General features: G+C 47.6%; 1 protein-coding gene across 4 annotated transcripts in view; it reads right to left on the bottom strand.

The window, feature by feature from the left end:
* The window catches only part of PDE1B (phosphodiesterase 1B), a 118,805-nt gene extending 98,676 nt beyond the window's left edge, over positions 1–20,129 (bottom strand). The window contains exons 1-2 of one of the 4 annotated variants that reach the window (XM_083428257.1): positions 19,970–20,129; positions 18,932–19,049 (exon numbers count right to left, since the gene is read on the bottom strand). In XM_083428257.1, the coding sequence (XP_083284383.1) occupies positions 18,932–19,049; positions 19,970–20,117 (266 nt within the window). In that variant the 5' untranslated portion in view covers positions 20,118–20,129. The other 3 variants (XM_083428258.1, XM_083428259.1, XM_083428260.1) reach the window with 3 other exon arrangements.
* Between the last annotated feature and the right edge of the window lie 7,725 nt (positions 20,130–27,854).

Below are 27,854 nucleotides of genomic sequence, written 5' to 3'. Positions count from 1 at the left end.
GGGGATCGCATGCGGAGAGGGGAGAACCACATACAGCACCTTGAGCTCCTTGGGAGAAAAATGTGGGATGCACATGCAATAAAAAGCAAGGTAGTCAGGAAAAAGGGCATCCCTTCCAATGAGGATTGGGCCCTGAGACATTCTTCTGGCAAACATGGCCATCACATCTTTCCTAAACACCAGAAGCGGTTTTAATACAAAGCAATGATTTCTTCTGCAGCTGAGACAGCCAACAGATAGATCTATACATCATGCACCAGGAGTGGTGTGGGGAGTGACGGGGGGGCTGGGGGGAGCTGCTGCCAGGGCCTTGTCCCCACACCCCCTTCCCTTTGTCGTTAGCAGAGAATTAGTAGGCGGAAGATGCTGAAACACAATCAGGCATTCTCCTCTCGTTTCAAAGGCAACAGCACATCACGGGCGCACATCACGAGCCTCATACATTCAGGCAAAGATTAAAGGAGGGGAAATCATTTGCTTCTCAACCTCTGGTGCACAGATTCTGTTAACTTTTAATGCCTCCCTTTTTCCTTTTTAAAAAAAAAACAAACACAAAAAACCCTGTATACCATCCGCTGCCAAATGTTATTTTATGCCTAAAAGCAGGCGTCCTGTGGCAGCATCAATGAGAGCTTCTCTCCCAGACAGATCCAAGAGCTGCTAGGACATCAGCACAGTTGGCTGGGAGGTGGGGCAGGCAGGGCAGAGAGAAAGGGCCAGGATGGGGAGGGGTCATGGAGAGGTAGCAGGGGCTGCATCTGCTCCAGGTCGCATTTAGCTTGCAGAACAACTGACTGGTCAATGGTCTAGTGCAGACATTAAAAACACTTACAGACCATGGTTTAAGACAGGGATGGGGAACCAGCAGCCCTACATATGGATTCCAGTTCCCATCAGCCCCCAGCCAATGATCAAAATGAGGATGATGATTCACAGCAGCAGCAGCAGCAGCAGCAAAAACTAAACTTCCAAAGAAGCCCCAAATAATGGAAATTTATTTTAAGATAACTCAGTACATCACAGCTAACTAATTTCAAGGTTGCCATAACAGCATATTTCAGCCATCAAATAAATGTGTAAGCATAGAGGAGTGATGGAAACTAGATTCCAATAAAATCTAGAGGCCACAGGTTTCCCACCCCTGATTTAAAATAAAGAGCCATCCTAATGAATGAACCTCCCCTCTCCGGAGCCATTTCTTCCCTCCCTCCTCAGTTCCTCCCTCTTCACTTCCCTCCTCAGTGTTAACTTTGGTTCTGTGATGGAGGTGCACCAACACTACCTGTCGCCAGGGGTTTTTTCAGGGGGAACTCACAAGAACTCACTTCCAGCACCTCTCAGGTAGGTTTCGGCACCTTTCTGGTGGGTGCCACTGCCATTCTAAGAGAACGAGGGATATTTCTAGAAAAATAGCACTATCACTAACACCAACCAGGGTTCTCAGGTGAGCCAAGATTTGAAACTAGGGTTGGGAGTGAGTTTACACACCAGGGTTAGGAGGAAACCTTGTTTGCTTTGAGGGGAGGGCATTGCTTTAAAGATAAAAGATAAAAGCAGAGCTAAAGTGCTTTTTGTGAAGCTAGCTCCCATGAATCTGCAGAGAGCCAGTGTTCCATCTGCGCTACTAGATGGACTAGCCAGCCAGCTCCATGTGCACAAACACCACTGGAAAAATTCTGTTTTTCAGAGTCACTCTGCATGTTCAAAATAGTCTTACGCCACAGTCCTATGGTGACTGGACCATATCAGGCTGCAGATGTGGGAGAGTTACATCTGAAATCTTTTTTAAAATCATGCACACAAGCCCCATTCTTGACATTCACAACATGTCACACTGCCTCGCTACATCAAAATGTTCCCAAATTTCAACTTGCATCAACTCCTGTGGTTCACACTTAATGTCTGCTCCACAACAGACAAACCCTGGCTTGTTTCTCCAAAGTTGGTTTGTTTTCTGCTCGCCTCATGCCCTTCTACTCTGGTGAGCTTCTGGGGTGGGGTAGTCAATCAAATTATGGTTAAGGAAGGGCGCTGGGTTCACACATAGTAAAATGAACCACAGCTCATAAGCCAACAGCAAAGCACAGCATCAGATCATGGTCTGTTGAGAGTAAACATACAATAGTTAAGCTACTGAGCAGAGTTTACTCACAGCACTATTTTATACAAACCAGGGGAATTAACTTACAGGTATACCAGCCATGCCTTGCTACAACACCTTGGAAAGGGTGTCCTTCTTCAACAGTCATGGTAGACGTACCGTAGTTATATACTCCTTCCTGCTAGTACACTGGAGAAAAAAATCATGATCTCTTCATAGTTTTCCTCTGCACAACAAGTATAAAGGTCCTCATTCAATTACAAGGCAAGTTTCTCTATAATCCTCTAAGAGTCTAAGTGGACACCAACCCAGGATGGATGGTTCAGCTGGGCTCACCAACACTGCCACCTACAGGCTATGCATCCTATTGACAGGCAGAGAACAAAGAAAAAATTCTCCTGCCTGGAAGATCACACAAAAATAATCTCCACAGCTGAAGATACATAATTATTATTTCTTACATTCTCTTACATTTCTTACATTCTTGATATTCTTGATATTCTCCCTTTCTTGCTAGGAGCTGGTGGAAGAGTACATTGTTCCTTCCCTTTCACACTGATCTTCACATCAACCCTTCACAGAAGCTTGGGATGAAAGGTGGCTCAGAGCAGCTTCACAACATTAAAAATGCACACATGTTTTTTCCACATGTGGTGGTCCCATAAAGTAATTAAGGAATATTGGGAAACTATATATAATGAATTTTAAAAGATATTTTATAAAACTTTCCCCAAAACACCTGAGATTTTCCTCTTGGGGGTGGTAACCACGGAGGTCCCCCCAAAAACAAGAGAGTTACTCTACACCACAGCCGCAGCTAGAACCTCATTGGCACAAAGGTGGAGAACAAATATAGCACCCACTCAGGAAGAGTGGCAGTGTAAAATGTTTGCATATGCTGAACTGGCTGGTCTGATGAACAGGATAAGAGAAAACGAAGATAAGGAATATAAGGAGGAACTGACAATGTTTATTGAATATTTTAAGGACCAGTATAAACAAATACATAGCTTAGCGGGTGTTGAGTAAATCCAGCAGAGTTGAAATAGAGTATTTGATAGATAACAAATTGGATGATTAAAAAGATGTAGATTACGCGGAGTAGTAGAAAAGCAAAAGGAACCAGGAAAAGGGTGGAAGGGAAGTCATTTGGTATATGTATACATGCTGTATTTTGTACAAAGTTGTAAGTGGGGCGGGGCGGGGCGGGGGAAGGGGGAGAGGGTTAAGTATGCTCTCTGTTCCTGTTTTTGAAAATGCAAATGAAAAAATAAATGAAAAAATGCACATACACAAAAACAGAAATAAATTAAACTGCTTTTACTTTAATTTTATTGAAATCTAAAACAATGAGAATCCAGGCAGAAATGAAATTTAAGGGCCAGCCAAATAAGCCCCAAGTGTTTAAGGTGATGGAAAGAATTCAGAGATGGGGCTCAAAAGATCTCTGCAGGAAGGGCATCCCATCGCCATCACCCAAAAACCCTCTGTCCCTTGTGCTCATGAAGGGCTACTGGGAGCGCATGCTTAAAGGTAGGGAGGCTCATCTGGCCAGGGCAGCCACTAAGATTGTATATCTTCAAGAATCAGTGCCTGGATTTGCTTTCTTTCCTCTTCTCTCCCCACTCTCCCCTTTTTCCTTTCAGGCCATGTCGTTTAATTGTGAGCCTCAGGCAGAGACCATCTTGCTTTTCACTCAGCATGTTAAAATTGTAAAAACAACCACTCAGAAACAACAACAACAACAGGCTATTGCACAAAGGGAGCAAGTCTACTATGGTTTATCTTAAAGCTGCAGCCAGAGGTTCATGTGAGAGAAGATAGTCCCTTAAGTTATTGGCTCCCAGGTATCTCAGGCTTTATAAAGATCAAAGCTAGCACCTTGAATGGTGGCAGATCGGGGCTCAAACCCTCTGGTGCACAGGGCCACTTCAGACTAGGCAAATTCCTAAGCTGAAAGCTGCTCTGTGCAACTAACCATGTGCATAGGCACAAATCAGGGGCGGTTGATCCTGAGCTTGGAGGCCTGATCTGCCCCCACCACAAGCAAGTCCCCTCACCCATGACCTCACCAATTTTAGTAGCAGCTGCAGAAAGGAGAAGAAATGTAAGTGGGTGGTGGAATGAATAGAGCCCAATGCACAGCTGTCAATGTTTCCCTTTTTCTAAGGGAAATTCCCTTATTCCGAATAGGATTCCTCGCAAGAAAAGGGAAAAGTTGACAGCTATGGCCCAATGCCCTGATGGGGATGCCAGTTGTGCCCCTCCTCAGTCATGAGATTGGTCATTTCATGAGCACAGAAGGGATGGTAACTGCTCTCCGCTGTATATCTGCACATGCCAGAAGAGGAAGGGAGGCTATGTGCTTAGGTGTGAGTCTGCATGAAAGAGTGGGGGAGGGGTGGGCACATCCATTGTGGATGCCAGAAGATTGCCAGAAGATTGGCCAAGAGTGAATGCAGCCCTTGGACCATAAAAGAGTTGCCGCCCCTGATGTAGATGGCTGTGTCCCAGCAGTCAAACATCAAAGCCTTGTAGTGTGACCATCAACATTCCCAAAGACTAGCTGCTCAGTCTGTCACAGGAGACACCACCGAGAATCCTGTGTTGTGTTTCATGCTAAATGCTATCGGGGCACAGTTGTTCAAGCACTCAAGCCCACTTTTCGGGTGCATGAAGCGTAAAGCCTGTGCCAGAGCTATGCTATTATCTTTAAAAAGAAAGGACTGGATCACTATAGGCCCTCAATTAAAAAAAAAGAGCAACATACGTACACCAGAACCCACAATTAACAACCACATGGGCAATTGTCACATGCAATAATATTCTAGTCAGCAACCAGCTACTGTGCAGGGATTTTCTCCTGACATAAAACAGCCGTGGCCTTTAGGTTGCCTAGAGCAAGTTTCTCTCTCTCTGACCATACGGTCCTAATTTGTGGAACAATTCCCTGTTCCTTTAGGAATGCTGCAATTGCGAAAATGTACAAAAGCGGTAAAGCCTCCTTGCCTTGAATCTAGAGTTGTCATCACCAACATGCTGGTACCTGGATGCAGAGCCCAGTGGACTTTGAGCAGTTTGGGATGGGAGCCAGCCTAAACGTTAGGCAGGGGCAGGTGGGCTGCAGAATGAAATTGCCCACTGGTAGGATAGATGGCTGCTTTGCAGGAGATCAGCAAGATTTTCTGTCACCCAATTATTTAACAACGCAGCAACAAAAAGGCTTATTTTCCCTCCCTCCCCTCCCTTTCCAACTTAGACGGATAAAATGAAATGCATTGGGGGGGGGAGGCGTGTTTTGGGGGGAAAGAGGCCATGAGCTGAGTTCTGGTACAATTTCTGGGTTCTTCTGCAGCACACTGTACCTTCATGAATGCTAAGTGTATACCCACTCCGTCCCACCCCAAGGCATTATTTTGGCAGACCTAGAAAGCTCCAGTAACAATAAAGGAGTTCTGTATTCTTTAATTCTGGGGTGAGGAACCTGTGACCTTCCAGACTCCCACCAGCAGCAGCACACTTGGGTACCATGGCACTCTGCGCGAGGCCAAAATTTGGCACTGCCCCACCAGTCCTCACGCTGCCTTCCCAAAGGTAGGTAAGGAGGCCCTGACTTTGTCCTTCCCAAAGCTGAAAAAGCACTAGGAAGGAGGCAGCAGGACTCTATGACCCTGTCAGAGCCTCACATTTCCTTCCCAAAGCCCAGTGCCTTCCTTACCGGGCTTTGATAATCATCATCATCATCGTTATTCTTTATTTGTACCCAGCCCATCTGACAGGGTTGCCCCAGCCACTCTGGGCAGCTTCCAGCATACAGAAAAACACAACAAAACATTAAACCTTAGAAAGCTTCACAATACACTTCAGATGTTTCCTAAATGTTATATACTTGCTTATCTCCTTAATGCCTGATGGGAGGGCGTTCCACAGGGTGGGAGATGGCGCTCCCTCAGCTCAGCACACAGTGAGTGCACACCACTGGCACAACTCTAAATCCACCCCTGCTCCCACCATCCCTGACCACTGACCATGCTTGCTACAGCTGGTGGGAATTGGAGTCCCAACAAAGAGCTGAAGGCTCCACAGGTTCCATCACCCCTGCATTCATCAATGCCTAAAAGCTGCTTGGGGCCGTCTTCTCCCCCCCCCCCAGAAGGCTGCAGCCCATCACCACGAGGGCACTTTGGCGTAAGCGCCCCTGACTTCAGTGTGAATATTCAAGAGTTATGGTACCTTTGTCTGCAAAACAAAGTCAGTAAGGATCAATATCAAGGCACAGAGTTGTTCCGATTGTCTGATTTTTCAAGGATAAATCTCACAGGTCTGCCAAGTCCTCCTGGGAGCCTTGCCAACAGTCCGCTTAGCTAAGCCGACCAACATACATAAAGCACACAGTTTCACAATCCTCAGCCAAGGCTCAGATTCATTCAGGTTAACGGAATCTGGTTCTGTTGAATGCTGACAAGAGGCCAAAACACACAGGGCTGTGAAAGCTCCTGCCACACTAAATCTTCTACTCCTTAAGGCACCACTAGATTCCTTAATAATCTTGGAAGATCCTGTTATCACCTATTACCGCTGCTGCAGAAGGGCAACCGCGCTTATCTTGTAGGCATTTGAGCTCAGCGTAGAAATGTCACAGGCTGAACCCATTGCATTTCATGGCCTTTTGGTCCTAGCGTTTCATCATTGTCCATGCAGACATATCTCTTGTTGGCTGTGGAGAACACTTCTCGCATTTGAGGAAGTGACCCCTGCTCCACAAAAGCTTCTGTCACAAAAATAAGTCTGCTAGTCTTCGATGGCAGCCTTCCCCAGCCTGTGGTCCTCCTGGTGCTGTTGGTGGACTGCAACTCCCATTAGCTCCAGCAATTCATAGTCTGGGATGGTGGGAATTATAGTCCCACACCCAGAGGGCACCAGGTTGGGGAAGTCTGCTTTGACTACAACACTCATTGTTATTCTTGCTGCATCAGACTAACCCAACTACCTCTCTGGGTTATTCAGTGCTCTCTATTAAAAAAGAGAAAAAAGTATCCACATCCATTCAGTTTCCATGCAAACTAAGGCTCTTAAGACCAGCAGCATCAGTAATCTGGAACATTGCTACTGCTGAAATCAGACAAGCACATAGAATTCCAATACTAGATCACCAAGCATTTTTCAAGAACTAATTTAATTCTGTGTTGGTTCTTCATCCTGTGTTTAATGGTGCTGCATTTTTATGATATTTTTATGTTTTTATTGCAAACTGCCATTATTTATGTATTTATTTATTTATTATTATTATTATTACTACTACTACTACTGTTCTAGGCCCAGGACCTCAATCAATATCTTAAGGGTCGCTTCTCCCCATACAAACCGAGCTGGACCCTGCGCTTGTCACCTGAGGCCCTTCTCTCTGTTGCCCCTCCCAGAGAGGTTTGGAGGGTGGCAACAAGAGAACAGGCATTTTCTGTGGTGGCTCCTCAGGGGTGGGATGCTCGCCCCAGAGAGGCTCACCTGGTGCCATCATTACATGTGAAGAGGAATGTTTTTGACTGGCATGTCTGTCAGTATGCTTTCTGTTTTTACCACTGATGTCCTGTATTTTAAAAAATGTTGTACACTACCCTGGGATCTTTGTTCATAAAGAGTGATATATTATTATTATTATTATTATTATTATTATTATTATTATTAAGTTGGTAGTTTATGAATAGTCTTATAAATAAAGTAAGTGTTGGTCCAGAAGAAGAAAAACTTCAAAAATTATTATTACTGCAATTAATTTATTAATTGCCTTCTAAACCACCAAAGCAATTTACCCATGACACTTAAAAACATCAAAAACCACAAATACATTTAAAAGAAGACTAAAAGCTGTTTCCATGATTCTAAGTGCACACCTGAGGTAAAAATCCAAAGATGGCAGAGAGCGCCTGTCATCCTGGGTTGGAGAAGCTCACAGTTTGGTCCCCTATCTCTGGATGGTCCCTACCAGCTTAGCACATCCTAACTGCAGGGGTTTGGAAGAATACTCAGGCCCACCCAAACTCCACCCCTTGATGACACCAAGTTCCCACCCAATAAATACGGCATTTGCAGAAGCATAAACCCACTCATAGGAGCGAAGGTTCTGTGGAAGCATCTTCCCCCCCTTTTGCTACGTAGCTTCAGAGACCTGAGCTCACCAGCAGTGGCATGAGTCTTCAGAGCTGACCTGGCTTGGACACTGGAACGGCACCCATATTCCAAAGATTTTAAAACAAGCTTAACCAGACAGCAGCAGCACTCAAAAGATAAACCAGATGCTCAAAGACAGCACAGTACACCAGAAGCTGCCTTATACTGAATCAGACCATTGGTTCAGCCACCTTAGTATTGGCTACACTGCCAACTGGGCTCCCTGTCTTCAGCTGGTGGGTCAGGCCCCACAGCTGGACCACAGCCTGATCTAAAGTGGGTCACAAAAGCAGGACCAGCACCACTCTCATCACTAGACAAAGATATGGTGAAAAAGAAAGAAAGAAATTTACACATTAAAATACATGTCAAATTTGCAAGCCTGAATAGGCTCGTTTAAACAAAAGAAACGCCATCGCATCAGGAGGTCCATTCCATACGATGTACAAATCAAGCCTTAGTGTGGCAGCACCTGCCCTTTGGAACTCCCTGCCACTACACAGCAGGCAAGAACCATGTCTAAAGTCTTTTCAGCACCTACTGAAGACCGTTTTCAACAAGACATTTAAGAGGAGGGGGGGTTATTCCCATCTGTATCTGTATTGAATTTGGAATCATTTTAAATCTGTTTTTTATTGTTGATGTTTTTATTATCCTTTCGTTGTTCATCATCACTTTGGGATATTTCAGGGGAACCGATTCATAAATGAAATGAAATAAATATAAGTGGCAATCGACATTCATTCCTTTGGGGAATAGTAAAATACTGCACTTGGAGGGAATGTTATGACGATGCTGAAAGCTGCCCACGATGCTTAATGCTGGCTGATCTGACCACCAGCAGGGCAAACAAGCAAAATGAAGTCAATACATTTTCCGTGGATTATTCTTGGGGTGCAAAATGCACATCACATCCTAAGAGGCTCAGCACTCCAAGCCCTCCCCCCTCCCACACACACACACCTGTTTATCATAAAGCAGACATTTAGCTTAAGGTTACCAGGTGTCCCCAGATTTACAAATCAGTCCCCTGACAAAATCCATCCATTCTGACTGAAGTTGAAAAGTGTCCCTGGATTCATTGAAAGAAATCTGGTAACCTTAATTTAGCTAGTTAATTACACCTAGGCGAACTAACCTGATTTCTCAGGAGTGGCTGCAGAGGTCACTGGCAACTGCAAACCTCATGTCATATTAAGACAAATTCTGTCTGCCTCCAACCTCCTCTGAGCCAGGGGAAAGAAAGGCTCAAGCGCCACTAAGAGTTTCAAAAGCCAAACACAGTTGTGCATTTGAACACAGGCACCTACTGACAGCCGATTTAAATGGGACTCTGAATGCAGCCAAGATGCACAGTGATGGATTCGTTATTCAAGCAACTGGAAGAAAATTCACAGATTCATCATCCACCTTAAGGGAAAGCTGAGCAAACAACAGATGAGCCATGCACAGCTCTGCCATCCAGCCTGCTAGAATAAGCATCAAGTCAAACCACACCTGGCTGTGTGATGAGGGGACTGTAGGAATCAACCTTGAGTCAAAATCATAAGAGATGTCAAACATTTACTGGACCTAAATCTTAAAGACACCTCTCCAGTGCTTCAGCCAAGCCTTTCCCAATCATCCTACCTAGAAGCTTCTGATGCTGCCGCTAGGAATGAAACATATGCCTCTCACCCTTCCTTTTTTAAAAAAGAGAGGCATTAAAACACTTATTTTATTGTTTTCAGGATGAACAGACATGCTACATCTTGCCAAACAAATACTTCTTGTGATACAGATTGTTTTCCCCATTTTATACACACACAAATGCACACACACCTTTTCTGAAATCCAGCTGCATTTGAGCTTGTTGGTGTCTCTGGTAACTTACATCATGGATGCTGGCTCCTATTATAGATGTGTGTTCTGCATTATTTTATTAAAACTTTTGCTACAAATTTGTTATGGCCTTTGGCTAGAACAATAAACTCATATGTATATGAATGTATGTAAAAATAGTTTTTCATACATGCCAATGAGAAGTAGGCAGTTTGTATCTGTTTTCCTTTCTAAGGGCATACGAAATAAAACTGAACCATGTTCTTGGGCCAATCACTCTACCTGTCTCTCTGCTCAGCCTACTTCACAGGGCTCTTGAGAGGATAAGAAGGGAAACAACATACATCAATCTGAGCTCCTTAGAGAAACAGCTGAATATAAATGCCATTCAATATATACAGTAATACCTCTGGTTATGAACCGTCCTCCTTGCGAACGCTTCGGGTTATGGGCTCTGCTAACCCGGAAGTAGATGCGAGTGGAAACCGTGCACACAGCGGGAGGCCCCATTAGCAAAAGCATGCCTCAGGGTAAGAACAGTTTTGAGTTGAGAATGGACCTCCGGAATGAATTAAGTTCGTTACCAGAGGTACCACTGTACACCCTTTCTGGACCTTATTGTTCTGATTCTTTTCTGCCCCTGGAGAAACCCTGGAGAGCTGTCACCAATCAATATAAACACTGCAGAGCTAAATGGACGAAGGGTCTGATTCAGTATAAAGCAGCTTCCTGCATTCCTTGGCTCCCTACACCACTTCCTTCTCTCCCCTTTCAGGGCTAACAGTTCCTCCAAGGCCCTATAAACATACGCTGACAGTGGCATGAAACTGTCATGAAGTCCCATTACTGGGCAGGACCAGTTGCGCAGGTCTTTCCCATTCAGCTTAGGAGAGAAGGAAACAATGGCAATGGGAAGGAGAGAGGGAGAGAGAGAGAGAGAGAGAGAGAGAGAGAGAGAGAGAGAGAGAGAAGGCAGCAAACTCCATGCAAGTAAAGACACTAACAAAATATTTTACTGTGAGCCCTGCTTCCCCAACCTAATGCCCTCCAGACTCTTTGGATTCCAGTGGTGACTATCATTCCTGACGGTTGACTATCTATATCTGGAGGGCACCAGATTGCAAAAAGACTGCTCCAGGCAGATTGGAAAGTTAACACACATACTCCCCAAAAAGAAAGAAAGAAAGAAAGAAAGAAAGAAAGGAAGGAAGGAAGGAAGGAAGGAAGGAAGGAAGGAAGGATTAGCAAACTATTCCCATCACAAAGCATAAAAACAAAAGCACAAATGAGTAGAGAGAGTTAGCAGAAAGCAGTTGAAGCTCAATTATTGTAAAGCATCGCCATAGGCGAAGCAAAACAAGAGTGACTACATTTGCATCCTAAACAGTAGAAGGAGAAAAGCACAGAGACTGGCATTCCCTCAAGCACTGGATCATCCCATGGGATGAGAATGCAGCTCCCACAACCCTGCTTATGTCTTTTGAAGCTTATGTCACTTCAAAAAAATCTAGGAAGGGGACAGACAGGTAAGTTTTTTTAAGAGGGTTCAATGTGCTCTGAGAGAGGGTGCTGCTTCCCACAGCACACAAACAAGTCCCATCCTTCCTAAACGGCCCCTAGCCTCACCTGTCCCTTCACAATTGTCTGAGTATCCCCTAACACATGGGGGGCAGTCTCAGGTGGTGTAGAGACACATGAAGTCATCACCTGCTGAAACTAAAGGTGAGATACAAAAGCAAATAAACGAACTCCAGTAATGCACCAGCAAGCTGACAATGCCCAAAGGAGAGTATTGGAAGGCTTCTGAAAATGAGAGCCAGACATTGGAAGGGGCTGCTTAACCCTCCCCGCCCCACCCGCCCATTCTTCTCTGGTCATTTCACCCTGAAGCTGGGTTTCTTCTGACCTTAGGAGACCACTTTGGACAGAAGAGATTGGGGGTTTTATTTTACATTGGGGGCGGGGGCTTTTGCAAGGAAGAAATCAGCAAGCCAGAGAAAGGTTAAAAACTCCTCTAGTGCCCCTTCCCTGAAAGGGGGGGGACCCCTACACTCACATCTACATCAGGAGGGAAATGCAGGCTTGGAAGTGGCACATTTCCCTTCCTCTTGTGTAGATCCAACCTCAGTGAACCCCCGACATTCCCCCACCAATGCATATCTCACCAATATTTCCAGCAACCTTGTCCTTTTGGGTTGTATATCCTATATTTCCCCTTGCATGTGCTTTACATCACACACACACACACACACACACACACACACACAAGCAAGGAGGCCAAACAGGGAAGGCTCAGAGAGGGTGGGCACATGTGCACAAGAGTCAGTGTGCTGCAGTGTCACAGGGATCAGAGAGAGCCAGGGATCAGACCCCAACTCAGCCTTGAAGCTCTCTGAGTGACTCTGAACCAGTCACAGTCTAACTAACCCCTGGGGAAGGGGGAAACTCTACACACCACCTTGAACTCCTTGGAGAAACGGTGAGCTATACATTGAAATTAATAAATTAGCAATTCTACAGGTTCCCAAGCTGAGGCCTTTCAAAAAGACTGAATGAATGAGAGAAGAAAAGGTCACTGTGTGAGAGGGGAAGGAAAGAAGGAAGGAAAGGAAGAGGTTCTGCACTAAATATCATCTGGTTTAAATTTTTTTTTGAAAGTTGCACATCTCACACAACCCAAAAGATTATCTGTGTGTGTGTGTGTGTGTGTGTGTGTAAAAACTCCAAGTGATATTAGTAAATATCTCCATGACAACACAGCCAGACATCACCTTGTGACATCATCAACAGAATCATGTGACGTCAACGGTTTTATCATCAGAAATAAATGGTAGGAAAATGAAATGAAGCAGAGGACATTCAAAGGGGGACAAGATGGGGCATGATGCCATGACGTAGAGCATCAAAAGCATGCAAATGTGTTCATAGCAAATGCCAAAAACGGGTGGTGCTTTTAGACCCGGGATGGGTAGCCTGTGCCACTTCTGGTGTTGTTGGACTACAGCTCCCATTGTCCCTGGGCTGTGATGGCTGGGGCTGATGGGCGCTGGAGTCCAACAATATATGGAAGGCCACAGGTTCCCCAGCCCTTCTTTACTCACTCACAAACCACAGTAAGGTGTTCAACCCTAATGAAAAATAATTGAGTTTTATGGCCTGAGAGATGCTGGCATTCCAACACGGTTCACTTGATTATGAAAAGCAACTTATCCAGACACACTTAGCCCAAGAATTTGTCCACAGTTACAGAAGTGAACTGAGCTCATAGCCCTTTCACACAAAAACCAACTCCTGCTTCCCCCACCCTTTCATTTCAGCAGTAAAATTGGGGGAGGAGAGGGAGTCGTTTGTTGTTACCATTGTTAGAAACAATTGGAAGTTAGAAATCCTCATGAATCGTCTTCTCATCACCCAGGGATCTTAGAGCCTGACTTACCAGAAGCCCACCCCACCCCCAACTTATTCTGAGAGCTATACTTAGCAAGCAAGACATTTAAACCACCAACTAGAAGCCCCCAATACATGTCTGGTCATTGAGCAATGCCTGGCTTAAGGAGAAGCACCAACAAAAGTAGCATCAATGGCAACTTCTGTTGCCAGCAGGCCATAAGGTCAGGGAGGGAGTTGAGGCACGCCAGGCACCCATCACTTCCCACAGTCTGGGCAATGTGGGCACCCACCTTTCATCCAACAGAAAACAGCCAAGAGGCACATGCAGGCTTAAGGGAGCTGGAATTTGGAGAAAACTTAGGACAGACTGAGCTCCAATATGAATGCAACGCGGGTCACCGATGCAACATTCACCTCAGCAAGTGTTGCACGTAATCACTGCCTTATCTTACATGACATGCATTCAGGTATTGGCCCCCAAGGCGACATGCTGAGCATAGCAGCAATCTGTGACTCAGGCAGGCCACAGGTGAATTCTTCATGTGTACAACTAGCACACACTGTATGGGAACGCACGCATGCACAGATGGAGACGTGCGCAGATCAGTGTTTTGCCATGCCTTGCGTCACAACTGAAATCAGGCCGCAAAATCAAAGGATGTTTACTTTGTGGATAAGCTTGTCTATGTCTAGCCATGGGACATTGCAGGGCTGGAAAGGGGCAGGAGGGGCATCAACAGACAGCAGAAGCTTCCTCGTGAGAAAAGGCTAATAGAAATGAGGATATTTAGTTTAGAAGACAGGATAAAGGTTTATAATTGCATGTGCATGGCTTGGTGCAAGGGAAGCAGAGAAACAATTTCTCTCTTTCGTATGCGATGTGATCCCACAAATGCTCAGTGAAATGATGGCTTGTAGAATGGGGGGGAGCAACTTGATGGGTGTAAGGAGGATGCTAAAGGGGGGAAATTAAATGGTCTGTTGGCACCAATGTGGCAGTCAAAATTCAGAGCCCACTGTGAAAGAAAAACAAACACCACTGACAATCACTCCACATGTTTACTGCATCCTGTCTAATTTGGCTTCCAGAACACAGGCAGATGGGCACATCTGTGTGCCAAGAAAAGCCCCTTGCACACAGAAAACTAGCATGTCCAGCCTGGCTTTCTCCCTGAGATGCTGATTTTCTATGTGCAGGAATCTTTTCCCCCCTCTGTGGGTAAGGAAGCAGTCAATCCTGTGAGTTCCCACCTGCATGTAGTACTGGCCAGACACATTTTCCAGCTCCGTGGGAATAAGGTCCCTGCCTGCCATATGAAACACAGAGCCCATTCACACACTGCACAGCAGGAAATGAGAGTTTGCCACCAAGTGTTCACTGCTCAGGGATCGGCAGCAAATCCCACCTCCTGTGCAAGTGTCGCCTTCACACCTCAGGTTCTCAGTGCATAGAGAAGAACTGGGCAGACTTTAGCCAAATCTCTAAACCCCAATTTCATTTCCGCTGCTATGAAGTAGGGACAAGAGCAACCTGTGCAACTTTTTGTGTGGATCAGGGACCCTATGTTTCAATTAGGCTTTTCCCTGTCCTGTTTCAAGGGAGGGACCAAGAGTAGACTATAAATGTATCCTCAGCTGATTTCACTGCAAGGAAGGTAGGTCAGGCTAACAGGAAACTCGGATTGAAGGTGAGTCAGGCTAACCTTCATATGAAGCTACCTTAAATTGAGTCAAGTTGGTCCATCTAGCCCTGGTGTCTTCCAAATGATATTGAACCACAGCTCCCATCATCCCTAACTGCTGAGCGTGTTAATGGGAGTTGGGAGTTAATGGGAGCTGGAGTCCAGCAATGTCAGTTTCCCAACCAATGCTGCCTAGCAGGCAGTTTCAGGCAGAAGTACTCCCCAAAACCTGCTACCTGAACCAACCACTACAGGTACACAGAGGAAGGTGCCTTACATCAGGCCCGCCAATTTGACCATCTAGTACTGTCTACTCTGACTGGCAGTGGCTCTCCAAGATCACACAGGAAAAGGTCTCTCCCATTACCTGCTACCTGACCATTTAGATGCAGATGCCAGAGACTGATCCTGAGTCTTTCTATATAAGTTTTGGGGAAGCTATGCCTTCCCAGATGTTGCTGGACTCCAACTTCCACTATCCCTGGGGCTGAACCGCAGCTGGGGGGGCCACAATCCCTGCTGTACGTGCTGAGGAGGTCTTCTACCACTGCGCTATGGTCCCTGTCCCCATGCTCACCCATTTGCCATTTGCATCTCTCTACTACATTGCACCACCATCCAGTTTCATTATAAGAAAACTGCCCAAGCAGGAAAAAAGACATTTGCAATTTCCAGCACCTTCAAGCTAGACACAGTTTAACCACACCGCAGAGCGGGTTTCCTCCCCTCCTTCTTTGAAGCATTATGGATGAATTAAAACGCACCCTTGCTGAGCTGCTGACAGGTGAACATGCTCACCTCCTTTCTACCCTTTGCAAGTGTCGGAGAGGTGTGAATTGGCACTCTGCTCTGCTAAAAGCAAGCTTTAAACATAACATGTTGCAGCCGTGGGATGGCTCCCAGAATAATCCCTGGAGCCTGATTCACAAATTGTCCCCTGGAGTTTAGGCCCGATTCCTAGAGAGCCTGAAAACTTAAAGCATGTGGGTGAGCCAGCTATCTGGCCACAGGGCAGCAGCCACACAGAGCACCTTATTTCATTCCTGTTTTCATCCTACTCTTCTTCCAAGGTTCATAAGGGGCCACAACAACCCTGTGAGGTTGGCTAGCCTGAGAGATGACAGCTGACCAAAGGTCACCCAGTGAGTTTAATGGCTGAATGGGGATTTGAACCCTGGCCTCCAAACAGAATCATAGGATTGTAGGGTTGGAAGGGACTCTGAGGGTCATCCAGTCCAGCCCCCTGCAATGCAACAAGCTGGCTGTTGAGTGTTCGCTTGGGAGGGTGGAACAGCACTATGGAGCGAAGGATGACTTTGTTGGAAGCTGCCATTCGCAAGTCAGACCATGGGGTCCATCTAGCTCAGTACTGTCTAGACTGACTGGCAACAGGATTTCACCCAAGTGCCTCTCCCCGCCCTGCCTGGAGATGGCCAGGACAGTACCTGGGACCTTCTGCCACTGAGCTGCGCCCGACATCTCCTTCAGGTGACCAGGTCACATCCAGTTTCATCATTCCAACAACAAAATAATTCAGCATATGAAAGCACTTAAAGAGATCTAATGTGGGGCGAGATTGCACGAAGAACACAATCTTAAGCTACTTCATGATTATCCCTTCACTCCCTCAGGAAAGAAAGGACTCTTTTGGAACAGAGCCTGCCTGCAAGAGCAGCTTCAGAAGGAGACCTCTGTGCCTTCAGGTAGCAAGGGAATAAGATGCAAGGGGTTCTGTAGCCAGAAACTGGGACTTTGTATTTACGGAAGCGTCAGATCCCAGCCTGCCTCTTCCAACCAACACAAACCTCTGCACTTGGCCCAATGAATTCGACGTCAGGTTTGCAACAATAAAAAGATGCTTTGGGGGCCACAGATCTCTTTGGTGGCAGGCAGCTAATTTGCAGTGCAATCCTCAGCATGCTTACTCTGAAGTAAATTCCACAATAATAATAATAATGGGTGAGGGTTATGGTTTTTGTTTGTTACCATGCTGTGTATTTTTTTGTGTTTTTATATTGTAAAAATGCTCTGTGCTCCTCAGAGGAAGGGCAGTATAGAAATTCTAACAACTCCTCAACGGGGTTTTCTCCCTGGCGAGTTGCACTTAGAATGCAGCCTTTTATTCCTGCCACCTACAAGCCATGCAGGACTTGCCCCGATCCCTGGAAATGGTTAGCAATAAAAATCCTTGAAGAGCTTCACATGCACCATTGTCACAGTGCAATTCTTATGACAAACTCTGCAAGGCAAGGAGGTCAGCGCTACCATCCCTACATTGCTGCTGGTGGTGAGACTCAGCAAATCTGGGCTTTGCTAAGGCCCCCTGGTAAGTTCACCACAAGGGCAAGCTTTGAACCCAGAGCTGCCCCATTTGTCGCTCGGTCTCATAACTACCAAGCCACACCAACGTGGTCAGCCTAGGAACATAGGAAGCCACCTTGTACTGGCTCGGCCATTGCTCCATTGGTCTCTGGCTCAGACTTCTACGCCTAGTAGCTGAAGATATTCGCAGCCCTAACTGGAGATGGGAAATTGAACCAAGGGCCTTCAACATTCAAAGCAAGTACACTTATCCCTGAGCGAAGGACCTTCCCCAGAGGATATGGATGTAGGGTATAGTCCAAGGAACCCTCCAGGGAGTTGAGCAATATCCAAACAGCTGCCAGGGTGGAAGCATGGGCACAGCCAGGATTTTTGTTAGGGGGGCAGATTTATTATTTTTTTATATTGATTTTGATGGATTTAGGGGGGATTTCTGCCACCCCTTGGCTACACCCATGGGTAGAAGGTCACAGGTTCCCTGGCATCTCCAGGTTGTTGTTTTGTTTGTTTCTCAAGGAACCAGAAAGCAAGCAATGCAATGATCTTCTTCCAGATAAGCACTGCCAGTCACTAGTAGACAACACTGGATAAAATGGATATATCCTCTGTTTTGCTGCAGGGTGGCTTCCTCTGCCCCATCCCATGCACTACTGGTTTTCTTGTTGGTCTTTTCGGTGCTACTTCCTGCTCTAGATCACCCACTTTTGCATTATTCAAGCACTAAGTCACAGAAAAAATGATGCAAACAAGTTCTGTCTGGAACGCATGGCAAGTTTCTTGTCCCCATGGATGGAGCTAAAACAACAACAACCCCCGACCTAGGCAACGCAAGCTCACTAAGACCGTTGCACATTGCATGCAGATGTCTTCGTCTCACAATATGGAAAGATCAACAAGGGCTGCTGGCGGTTGTGGGGGGTACATGGGTTTCCCCACACCAAAGCAGCTGGAGACAGTTCGTCAAATGCTATTAATTGCTGCGGCAAAAAAAATTAGCCCCCCAGCGGTAAAGCCTGGCAGTTCCCCCATGACAGCGGCAGGAGCATAGCGAGAATTCAACTGCCTAAACTTGTTGGGGCAGACAAAAGCTTGCGCGAACCCTGAGCTGAGGAGGATGCACACGTCCCGGTCCAGGGTCTAGAAAACACGGGGCGGGGGGGGGGGGCGAGCGGGACCAGCGCTACTCCAAGCCCGGCCAGGCGTCCTCTCCCCCTGCGCCGACAAGGCACCGCAGCAGCAGCAACCCTGCCCTCCAAGCCTGGCATAGTCCTCGCCCCCACCCAGCCCGGGCGCAACGAGCGATTGGTGTCCGGGAGACCGGAGAAGCCTCCGCGGTGCCCAGGGACGCCAGATGGGGACGATCCGAAAGAGTTTGGCGGCGGAGCCACAGGCAGACAGAAAGGCCCAAGGGGGGCGGGGGGGGGAGCAAGTACATGGGGTTACTCACAGCGCCCGGAGCTTGACCCACATCTTCTTACTGGGGGCGGACTTGAGCTCCAGGGGAGAGGGGCAGCCCTCGGGGGATTCCAGCAGGTCGAGCTGCGGGACCTCCATCGCCGCTGCTTCTGACACCAGACGGGGAGAAGGAGAGAAAAGAAATGGTGAGCCCCGAGAGAGCAAGCGCCTCGATTCCCCTCCCCACCGATCTTCTAGCCCCACTCCCGCAGGCAATGCTCTCCCCCCACAAGCAAGCAAGCGCGCACCCTCTCCCTGCCTTTGCGCTGGTTACCCCACTCGGCGCTGCCTGGAGGACTCGCCGGCCGGGGCTGGTGCGCAAGGAGCGGGGGGCGGGGGGCGGGCGAAGCGAGCCGCCTGAATCATCCGTTGTTGGGGGAGCTGCAGCCAATCCCACCCCCCGCGCCGGTCTTAATGGCCTCCCTTAACCGAGGGAGGGAGGGAGGGAGGGTGGCTTCCCGCGCGATCCCTCCTCCTCCTCGGCCCGGCTCCCGCGATCCACTCTCCTTCCCCTCTCGGCTCCCACGCGCGGCTCCACAGCGGAGAAGATGAACCGCGCGCGCCTCCTTCCCTCGCTCCTCCGGGGAAGGCAAGCGGGAAAGGCCGCCGAGTCCCGCACGCCCCGGCAGGTGCCTGCAGGGGAGGCGAGGCGAAGCCAAAATGGCCCCCGCGCTGGGCCACAAAAGCCCGCGACCCCCGCAGCCTCCATCCTCGGCGAAGGCCGCCCTCGCGACCATTACCCGGCTCCAGTCGCCCTCTCTGCCCGGGGAGACCCCCGGAGAGGAGCAGCCCGGGCGCAGCTGCTGGGGATGGCGATAATGGGGCGGCGGCGGCGGCGGCTGCCTCCTCGGAGCGCATCCGGATTCCGGTGGAAGCGTCGCTGGCAGCGCGCAACTTTCTGCAAGCGGCCAGCAGCAGCGCGGCTCGCCCCTGTTGCTGGCGCGGCGGCGCGGGCAGTGCGGCAGCGGGGAGAGGCTGGGCGAGGGAGGCGGGCAGGGCAGGGCAGCGCAAGCAGCCAGCCAGCAAGTACCTTGGAGCACCGTTGCGCGGAGAATCCGCGGGACCGAGTCGCGCACCTGTTTCCTACTCCAGCGCTCCGCTCGGACGAGAGAACCTCTGAGGACGGGCAGAAGCCACCAGACAGCATTCGGCCTGTGCCAACGTATGCTTAGGAACATAGAAACTTGTAGCCACTAAGACACGCACTATACATCCCACGCCCCCAAAACTCCTGGAAACTGTAGTTTACCCCTAACAGCCCTGCAATTGTTGGCGCTCTTAACAAACTGCAATTCCCAGGATTCCTTGGGAAGAGATGTGCTATCAATGTCCGGCTGATGCACAGCCTTTTACTAAGTCAGTTCCACTGGTCCATCACGCTCCATATTTTCATTATTCCCATCGGGGATGGGGATAATGGGCATAGCCAGGATTATTGTTGGGGGGCGCTAAACCTCAGATTCGTGCTGCTTTTGATTGATTGGGGGGCAGCTCCCCCTCTTTGGCTATGCCCATGATGGGGAACCTCAGGTCCAGGGGCCAAGTGCCTCTCTCTGTCCAGCTCTCAGAACTCTCCCCCTGCTCAGGCTTCAAGTCCGCCTTGGCCTGACTGAGTTGTGTCCTACAATTTTATGATTCTATGAAATTCCAAACTGCAGGATCTCTTCATGGTGGTCGTAGCCAAGCCCATGCAGAGGGGCCGCGGGGAGGAGCAGCTGGGGACCCTGGCCCCAGGCCTCAGAGGCCAAAGCTTGCCAGGGGGCCCACCAGGGCCCAGCTACTTTTTTTGCTTGAGTTTATAACTTTATTTTAACAGAACTCTCACCCCAGGCCACAGACAAGCTCTGCACATGCCTGGTCACAGCCACACAACTCACAGCCACACTGCTTTTTAAGATTATACAGCCTTCTAAGGTTGGGCAATGAGGGACTAAATGAGGGACGCGGGTGGCGCTGTGGGTTAAACCACAGAGCCTAGGACTTGCCGATCAGAAGGTCAGCGGTTCGAATCCCCACGATGGGGTGAGCTCCCGTTGCTCGGTCCCTGCTCCTGCCAGCCTAGCAGTTCGAAAGCATGTCAAAGTGCAAGTAGATAAATAGGTACCACTCCGGCGGGAAGGTAAATGGCGTTTCCGTGTGCTGCTCTGGTTTGCCAGAAGTGGCTTAGTCATGCTGGCCACATGACCCAGAAGCTGTACACTGGCTCCCTCGGCCTATAGAGCAAGATGAGCGCCGCAATCCCAGAGTCGGCCACGACTGGACCTAATGGTCAGGGGTCCCTTTACCTTTTTAAGGTTGGGCAAATGATTTGCTCCAATATCTGCTTTCAGAGCAGCATTTTCCTTTAAGTAACCCTGTCTTTCTCAGAACTTGCACATCCTTTTCTTGAAACCAAAGCACCTTGTCTTTCCAGTGTTCCTAAATGCTGAGCCTTGGAGCAAATGGAACAACTCCTCTTCAGATTTCTTTTCCAGGGTGACCCTGGGAGCCAGTGGCTCTCTCGCCTCCTCTTTCCCTCTGGTTGGCTCCAATCAGCACAAAGGGTGAGAAGACATATTTTCCATGGTTCAAAGCTCTGCATCTATGCTCCCTGCTATTCTGAACCACTACAGCTCTGCTGGTAGATCTCTAGATGAGCTGAAGTAGATTGGCGTGGATTTCTGTCTCTCAATTGTTGAACAATAGCTGCATCAAAATGGCTGCATCCCGTTCAAGTATCCATTGCCCTCCTGGGTGGGTAGTCGTCACACAGCCTGCACCTGTACATCTGAGAGTAGGACCCTGGTCCATAGCTGTGACTTCAAGAGAGTTTGGAGAGCCCTCATTGATACGTTGCTGTCAGACACTCATCATCTTCAAGGCTGTGCATAATTCCCTCTATTTCTGATGCTCAGGCTGTGAGTGCTGTTACTTGTGTAGCCAAAATAGTACCATCCCACACACAGCCTTGGGTAAGCTCAATTTCTGCAGAAATATAAGAACATTTTGGGAGGGGTGGGGCTAAGAGAGATGCCAAGAGCTCAATGATCACTGTTGTAGTGGGGGACAGGAAAGCAGGGGGTGGGTTGCAGTCCTAATAGGGAGCACTCTGCACTGCAATCTTTTGTTTCAGATCCCACCTGTAAATAACCTAAACCTTCACAATAGCTATGGCCTACAATTCAATGTGCTCGTCCAGCAAGATCTTATTCCTGTTTACCCAGAACTTTTGTTGTTGGCACCCATCTGTCTCAAGAGACAATGCAGAGGCTTGACAACCATATGTCAGGAGTGCTCTGATGGTGTTTCCTGCTTGGCAGGGGGTTGGACTCGATGGCCCTTGTGGTCTCTTCCAACTCTATGATTCTATGATTCTATGAGTGTGCCTCCAGAGGTAAAGTCAAACTGCTGGAGCATCACAGCATCTGCTGCAGAGACTGGTAACTCAAAGCTGCTGCCTCCCACATTGTTTTTGCTGTCTTAGCAGCACAGAAGTGACCTCCCCGGGGCACAAACCTGGGCAGTGTGTATGGAGGTCTTGGGCTGTTCAGATGACACGATCCCCTCTCGGCCAAAGCTGATGTGGTCCAAAGGAAAGCAGAGCAAGATGTTTGGCTCCAGCAGGGCTGCAAGTGTTGCTGGAAGGAGGTGTACAACCAGGGTTGCCAACTTGAACAAATCATGGGGAGGAGGTCAGCCCCACCCTGCATAATCAATCAGAAGACATGGCACACACACACCATTTGAATGACAATGTCCATCCACTTTGGGGGGGGGAAACTATCCCCCTTAAATATTTTATTTTTGGGGGTGGAAGGGACCTTGGCCCCTAGGAGTTGGCTCCTATGCATACAAGGAGTAAGCGTGATTTGTGTGTGATTTACTCCTTAGCCTTTTCTTCTCCTGAAGATGCAAGGCAGTGGACATGGATTTTTGCTTGGGGTTTACTGCCAAAGCCTTTCTCACAATGAGTTTAGCTGCAACACAGTGGAGGTTTAAGATCAGTTTTCCTTCTTCTAGATGGGCCACCTTCCAGGTTGACAAGCCCCATCTGCCCCTCACTTACCTCTACAGCACATGCAGAAGCCGCCTTCTTGACCATGTGACCCACTATTCGCTTAATCCTCCAGAGCCTTCCTTCACATGCAGGGGAAGTCCCTAAATCGCCAAGGGTTTGAGACCCATCGGCTCCCCTCACCTGGTTTAGCCAGCCTGTCAAAGCCGTTTCCCAGAGTGTGGCTGCTGTCCCATGCTGACAGCTTCAAGGAACTGAAGGTGAGAGCTGAGTGCAGGATGGGGACCAAAGGTGGTCAAACTGCCCCAGAAAGAGCACAGTGTCCCCCCCACCAATGTACAACCCCTCCCCTAATGCCCAGTAGTCTACCACAACTTAGTCACACTGATTTCAGTCAGGGTCCATAGGATTACAGCCTCATTTGAGAATAATTTGCTTCCAAGTAGCCATGTATATGAAGTTGTCAGCTGACCAGAATAAAAAGAGCCTAGCATGCTCCCATGCCTTCAACAGCCAATTTATCTTCAAAAATCTGCACAGAAAGTTTCTTCAGAGCATGGACAGAAAGAAGTGGTAATGGCCACAAACTGATCTGCTGTTAAAGCCCTTGCAGGAGCAAAGTCTAGCAAAATGTTTGGCAACGTTCTATGTATAGGATCAGAGTGCAAGACCACTAAGTGCTTCTCAATCCAGGGCCAAATTGTGGGGAACTTGGGCAAAATCAGATAAATGCAAGCTGCTAAAAGGGGTGGGGATGGGGACTCTAGTCCTCTGGGAATCTTCTTGCAGGCAAACACAGCTCAAGATGAGTCAAAGCTGAACCCTGCAATCTTGCCACTGCCAGAGGTTCAGCTGTGGAATATTTTGTGTAAAAGTAATGGGCATGTGCGGGTGGGATGTGGGTGGCGCTGTGGTCTAAACCACAGAGCCTAGGACTTGCCGATCAGAAGGTCAGCGGTTCGAATCCCCGCGACGGGGTGAGCTTCCGTTACTCGGTCCCTGCTCCTGCCAACCTAGCAGTTCGAAAACACATCAAAGTGCAAGTAGATAAATAGGTACCGCTCTGGTGGGAAGGTAAAAGGCGTTTCCATGTGCTGCTCTGGTTCTCCAGAAGCGGCTTAGTCATGCTGGCCACATGACCTGGAAGCTGTCTGCGGACAAACACCGGCTCCCTCGGCCTATAGAGCGAGATGAGCGTGCAACCCCAGAGTCGTCCGCGACTGGACCTAATGGTCAGGGGTACCTTTACCTTTACCTTTACATTACTTGGAAGCTGGTTATATTGCTAATTCAGGAAGCATTACAGGGCACTGGTGGTGACCAGGATTGCCACCTTTTAACTGGCTCTGCCTGAGGCACAGACATTACGCAAGTGACGCTTTCTCTGAATGGCACAGGAGGAAGTGGGGCTGGAAGTTACCCCTCTGCTATTGGAGATGCCATGAGGCTTAGAAATTGCAAAGTTGAATCTATATGCCGGGGAAAGCCGCTAATTCTGCAACCAGCTCTTTAGTCCTCAATAGAAGGATGATCCACAGTGGCCTACTATAGGGGATGGCATCCTTCTGAAGGCTGCAGGCCAGTGGCGGAGGGGGCCACTGGCAAAAGTGGGTGAAGCAACAAATGTAAATTTTATCTTGGTGTAATCTGCTAGTTTCTATATTCACTCACACACATCCCCTTCTCTATCTTCCATTCAGGCAGAGTTCCATTCCAATCAGAATTGTAGGACACATTCCAGCCAGGCAAAAACACTTGGGGTGCAAAGCAGGGCCTGGGAGCGGTGTGGCCTGGACAGAATGGAGGGCCAGAGAGGGGTTTGGAGGGCCATATTCATCTTCTGAGCCTGAGATTCTCCATTCCTGATATACAAGTATCGGCAGCAGTGGTGAAGCCCTGAAACTTGAAATGGGGCCCCTTCACAATGAGTAACCAGAGTTATCTTCTTCAGTGTGGCTCTTCCATAACAGTTCACCACAATTGTTTTTTTAAAAAAATTACTAAATCTCAGATTTTGCTTAAAACCGCTATACCGTGACACTTCACCTCTCCATCATCTGTGCTAATGATTCTCAAAGCTTGAGAATTGTTGAAAAATATACAACAAAAATTAATCAATTTGAGTTGTGCAATACAAATTGGGTCTCCTAGCAAGTGGACTAAAATTGCTTCTTTGGCCCCTCCAGGATTAGGGGCCTGAAACTGACGCTTCATTAGTTTCATAGTAGATCTGCCACTGATCCTGTTTCTCTCCCTGCTCTGAAATCCTCCACACACCGTTCGATGCAGATTAAGTGGCCATTATAGACATAGGGGCAGGCCAGGGGCTGGTTTTGATCAGTCAGTGGTTCTGATTAAAATAGGAGACAGATTTATAATCTGTTTTCACTCCCAGAGGCCAGCAAAAGAAATTAAGGTAGCCTCATCCCCCCAAATAACTGTGCTGGGAACAAAACTGAGACAGCAGCCTGCTTCAGGCTCTTTCTTGCCCCTGTGCCATTAACAGCAGCTTGGCATGCAGGCATCACAAGGGCTGCTGTGCCCACACTCCTTGCCTTTAGGCCTCCTTGTGGGAAGCAGAAGGCTGGGCTGGACAGGCCATTGGTCTGATCCATCAGGGTTCTTCTTATATTCTCAGGTGTGGCTGGGAGATAAAAGATGAGGGGGAATCCATCACCTGCTTCATTACTGCATCTCAGCCTCTCGCTCAAAGCCTATGAGCAGAGCTGGAGGTAAACTTGTACTAAAATAAAGCAACAGAGGTACCTGACCAGGGTACAACCTGGGCAGTAGGATCTTATATTACTGGAAAATTTACAATTCCCTAACATATTTATTTATGTATTGCATTGTATTGCATTCCTAGAGCACAGGACAGACCAAAAAAGCAACACCATAATTTTGTTCTGTGAGACTCTGAGACCTCTAGGTATAGGGTGGTATATAAATTCCATAAATAATAAGGTGGGGAAATCTCTTTTCCATAGAAGAAGGTGGTAATTCTGGCCCCTATTAGGAGACCCGTTGACAATTCTTCATCCACAAAGCAATTTTAAATAGCCTACTATCTGTGGCTCAATGGTAGAGCAGATGCTTTGTGCGTAAAGAAGACGTCCCGGGGTCATTCCCTGGAATGCAACCCCCATGCGAATCAGGGGGTGCCTGAAATTTAAGAGATACTTTATTATCAAGCAAATACACATATATGTACAATATCCATCAAATGAGCTCTCTAACGGAACAAGCTAACTGATGGGCTTGTTCTTCTTCATCTTAGATACAAAAAAGTATATAATTGTGTGGGGTGGGCACAAAGTGAGCTGCAGAAAATGGGAGAGGGCAAGGCATAGAAATGGGGGGGGGGGTCCCCAGTGCAATGGAGGGTTGGGAAAAGGAGTAGGGGAGAAAGGGTGAAGGGGCCACAGTGCGCCTCCCAAGCCTGAGGTTCCGGATCATAAGGGATACATATTTTCTTTTTAAAAGTAGGAATTGGCTTTGCCTCTTACTTTTTCTAGCCCACAAGCAGCCACACTCCGAAGGTTGTGCTCAACTCTCTGCTAGCAGGTTAGCAACTCTAAACGGAATCCCATGCAAAGAAATTAAGCAGATGAAGCCAATCAGGAAGATAGGAGTGGAAAAATCTTGACCTGCTTAATGCCTGTTTGTCAGGCTGCTTCTTAAGAGGCACAAGAGCAAAGCTGGAAAATAAAGTGGCAACAGTAATTGGAAAACACCATGTCAGCTGTTCACATGCTAAGATTCCTCAATTAGAGGTTTGATGCAATGCTTGTGGAATTCAATTTCTGTTCATTCCAGCACAAACTAACTTGACCTGCATCTCCCAGATTAAAATAATAATAAAAAGAGCCCTGCCTGATCCGACCACAAACCCACCTGGTCCAGCTCTGGCCAAGAGCAGCTCTCTCCCCTCTTGTGATACCCAACAACAGGTATTCAGAATCATATGGCCTCCAACAGTAGGACTTAGCCATCATGGCTGATAGCCACTGAGCGCCTTCTCTGTGAATCTGTCAAGGCCCCTTTCAAAGTGCCTGGATCAGGATGTAATTATCCTTGCACTTCTCTGAATTTTGTGGTGCCCTTTAGAAATGCAGACATTGAAATAAAAAATGGATGAAATACATCTTTTGTGATAACGTATGCAATGGAACACAGAAGGCGGAAGTTAATACCCATTCATTAGTTCCCATTAAATAGCTATAATACGGTTAATGATGAATAGCAGCTTATCCACGTCGTATTGATTATTGGCTATATGGATGTATGCATATTCTTAAATATACATGCATACAGATAGTGTAATGGTTATAGAGATGGCCACAGACCCAACAATGTTAGCAAAAAGAGTTGGTATTAATTTATTTTTTAATAGAACATTATGTATTTTATATGTGTGAAGGCACAGATATAAGGATTCATTTAATAGATGACCATCCAGTGGCAGAATTTAATATTTCAGTGGCGCTAAAATTTGGTTCCTCACTCCTCCTCTCTCAGTCCGTTCTGCAATATTGTGCGCCCCCCCCCCCCACAGTGCAGCATCCAGTCTGGCCAAACTGGTCATGTTACCTAAAACTGCCTCCGGACCACCCTAGCTGCTTGTGAGACTGGTATAGGGATGGCAGTTATAGGCATAGCTGTCTACATTTCACTTTTTAACAGGGAAATTCCCTTATTCCAAATAGGATTCCTCACAACAAAAGGGAAAAGTTGACAGCTATGGTTATGGGTTGCACTTAGAAATACAAAAAATAATAAAGATTTCCTTTAAGAGAAATCCAGAAGCTTATCTCCTGGGGATCACAGATTTGGATATCCGCCAAAAAAATGAAGGGTATATTTTTATAAGCCGCAGTGGCAGCAAGAGTTCTTATCACTACAAAATGGAAGAGTGATGAAA

This window comes from Podarcis tiliguerta (assembly GCF_965153285.1).
Source record: "Podarcis tiliguerta genome assembly, chromosome: 2".
NCBI classification, from domain to species: domain Eukaryota; kingdom Metazoa; phylum Chordata; class Lepidosauria; order Squamata; family Lacertidae; genus Podarcis; species Podarcis tiliguerta.
Note: the sequence above shows the minus strand (reverse complement) of the source record. Positions and strands in the feature narration are given on the sequence as shown.